The sequence below is a fragment of the Nothoprocta perdicaria genome, unplaced genomic scaffold, assembly GCF_003342845.1.
Source record: "Nothoprocta perdicaria isolate Ctin4 unplaced genomic scaffold, notPer1 scaffold_75, whole genome shotgun sequence".
In the NCBI taxonomy this organism is placed as follows: Eukaryota; Metazoa; Chordata; class Aves; order Tinamiformes; family Tinamidae; genus Nothoprocta; species Nothoprocta perdicaria.
This window is the reverse complement of record NW_020456032.1, coordinates 1,149,421-1,151,417: the sequence shown is the minus strand read 5'-3', so window position 1 is coordinate 1,151,417 and position 1,997 is coordinate 1,149,421. Positions and strand designations below refer to the sequence as shown.

The 1,997-nt window shown below is 55.6% G+C and overlaps 1 protein-coding gene across 1 annotated transcript; it reads left to right on the top strand.

The window, feature by feature from the left end:
• LOC112957646 (urotensin-2 receptor-like) lies at nt 1-1,134 on the top strand. The gene has a single exon (XM_026051362.1). It carries the CDS (start codon nt 1-3, stop codon nt 1,090-1,092), a length of 1,092 nt encoding a protein of 363 aa, XP_025907147.1. The 3' UTR covers nt 1,093-1,134.
• Nucleotides 1,135-1,997: the final 863 nt, after the last annotated feature.

Below are 1,997 nucleotides of genomic sequence, written 5' to 3'. Positions count from 1 at the left end.
ATGGAGCCCAACGGGACGGCGGCCCCGGGCAACGGCTCGGGCGGCGGCGCGGCCGGCGGCGGCGGCAGCGGCCTCCTGCTCTTCCCCTCGGCCTTCGGCACGGTGCTCTCGGTGATGTACGTGGCCGGCGTGGCGGGCAACGTCTACACGCTGGTGGTGATGTGCCACTCGGCGCGCTGCGCTGCCCCCATGTACAGCTCCATCGTCAGCCTGGCCCTGGCCGACCTGCTCTACCTCTCCACCATCCCCTTCATCGTCTGCACCTACCTGGCGCAGGACTGGTACTTCGGCGACCTGGGGTGCCGCATCCTGCTCAGCCTGGACCTGCTCACCATGCACGCCAGCATCTTCACGCTCACCCTCATGTGCACCGAGCGCTACCTGGCCGTCACGCGGCCCCTGGACACGCTGAAGCGCTCGCGCGGCTACCGCAAGGTCACGGCGGGGGCCGTGTGGTCCATCTCCCTGCTCCTCACTCTGCCCATGATGCTCATGGTCACGCTGACGGAGGGGGGCAAAGCGGAGGGCAAGGTGAAGAGGATGTGCGCGCCCACCTGGAGCGTGGACGCCTACCGGACCTACCTGACGGTGCTCTTCAGCACCAGCATCATGGCCCCGGGGATCATCATTGGCTTCCTCTACACGCGCCTGGCCAGGACTTACCTGGAGTCCCAGAGGAACCCGCCCCACAAGGAGAAGAGCAAGAGATCACCCAGGCAGAAGGTGCTCATCATGATTTTCAGCATTGTGCTGGTTTTCTGGGCCTGCTTCCTGCCTTTCTGGATCTGGCAGCTCGTGCAACTCTACAGCAGCTCCCTGCAGCTCACCACCCAAACCCAAAAGTGCATTAACTACCTGGTGACGTGCCTGACCTACAGCAACAGCTGCATCAACCCCTTCCTGTACACCCTCCTCACCAAGAACTACCGTGAATACCTGCGCAACAGGCATCGCAACTTCTACCGCTTCACATCCTCCTTTCGCAAGAGGGGCTCCAACCTGCAGTGCTCCTGGGGACGGTCCATGTCCTCCAGCAACCAGTATGACTACAGCTCCGAGGCCCTGGGCATGGCCACGCTGAAGGACAAGTGAGGAAGAGGAGGCACTTTGGAGACGTCAGGAACAGGAAAGCATCTGTCCAAGGTAGGACTTTGAGACCCACTAGCCCAGCAGAGTCCTCAAATCTCGTTTCTAGTGGCCACTAGATTTACTGGGCAATAAGATGTGTGAACCCAAGTGCTGTGAAACGCGGTTGAAACTCTGCTTCCCCTAGAGCTCTGCTTCTAGGTGCTGGGGACAAATCCTTACGTCATCCTGGGTGCAGAAGATGAGGTGGACACTTGATTCTGTTCTCTGACAAACTCTTCTCAAGCTCTGCTGAGTCTGGCCGAGCTCCAGCGCTGCTCCGGCTTCCCCGTGCGATTTCTCAATGCTGCCCTCAGGCCACAGTCGGGTGAGAGCTGCAAAGGTCTGAGGTGGTCCCAACCTTGCTTAACTTAGTCCTGGTTCTGCCCACGATGTTACTGTTACCTGTTCGTAGGGTGTGGGAAGAGACCTTGAAGCCCTATTTCCTGTTACATTCCGGTGTGCTGCAGGTGGATCGAGCTTAAAGTCTGTATTTTAAAATTCACTGTAGCAGCACTGCAAGCTGCAGGCATGGCAAAAGCACAAGGTAAGCTGTCAGGAACCAGTGGTATCGAAAGGGGCAGCTACTTTTTAAAGTTTTTTGTTTGAAGTGATTTTAATTTGCCACTGATTTATTTATTTATTAGCCCCTTTCTCTACCGTCATCAGGGCTGCAAAAACCTAAAATTTACCTTGGAAAGGAAGTTTTCATTTAATCCCATAATGTACTGGGGCTTTAAGAAAAATGACTGGACACCGTTTTGTGAATCTCATAAAAGGGATAAATGGATTAATTTTGTTTCAGTGCACTCTGCGAGCTTGCAAGCACCTAAACCCCTGCAAAATAAATCCTCATAAAATAAATCCGCATT

Excerpts from the sequence above, each read along its gene's own strand:
- LOC112957646 (XM_026051362.1), top strand. The coding sequence starts at position 1 with ATGGAGCCCAACGGGACGGCGGCCCCGGGCAACGGCTCGGGCGGCGGC.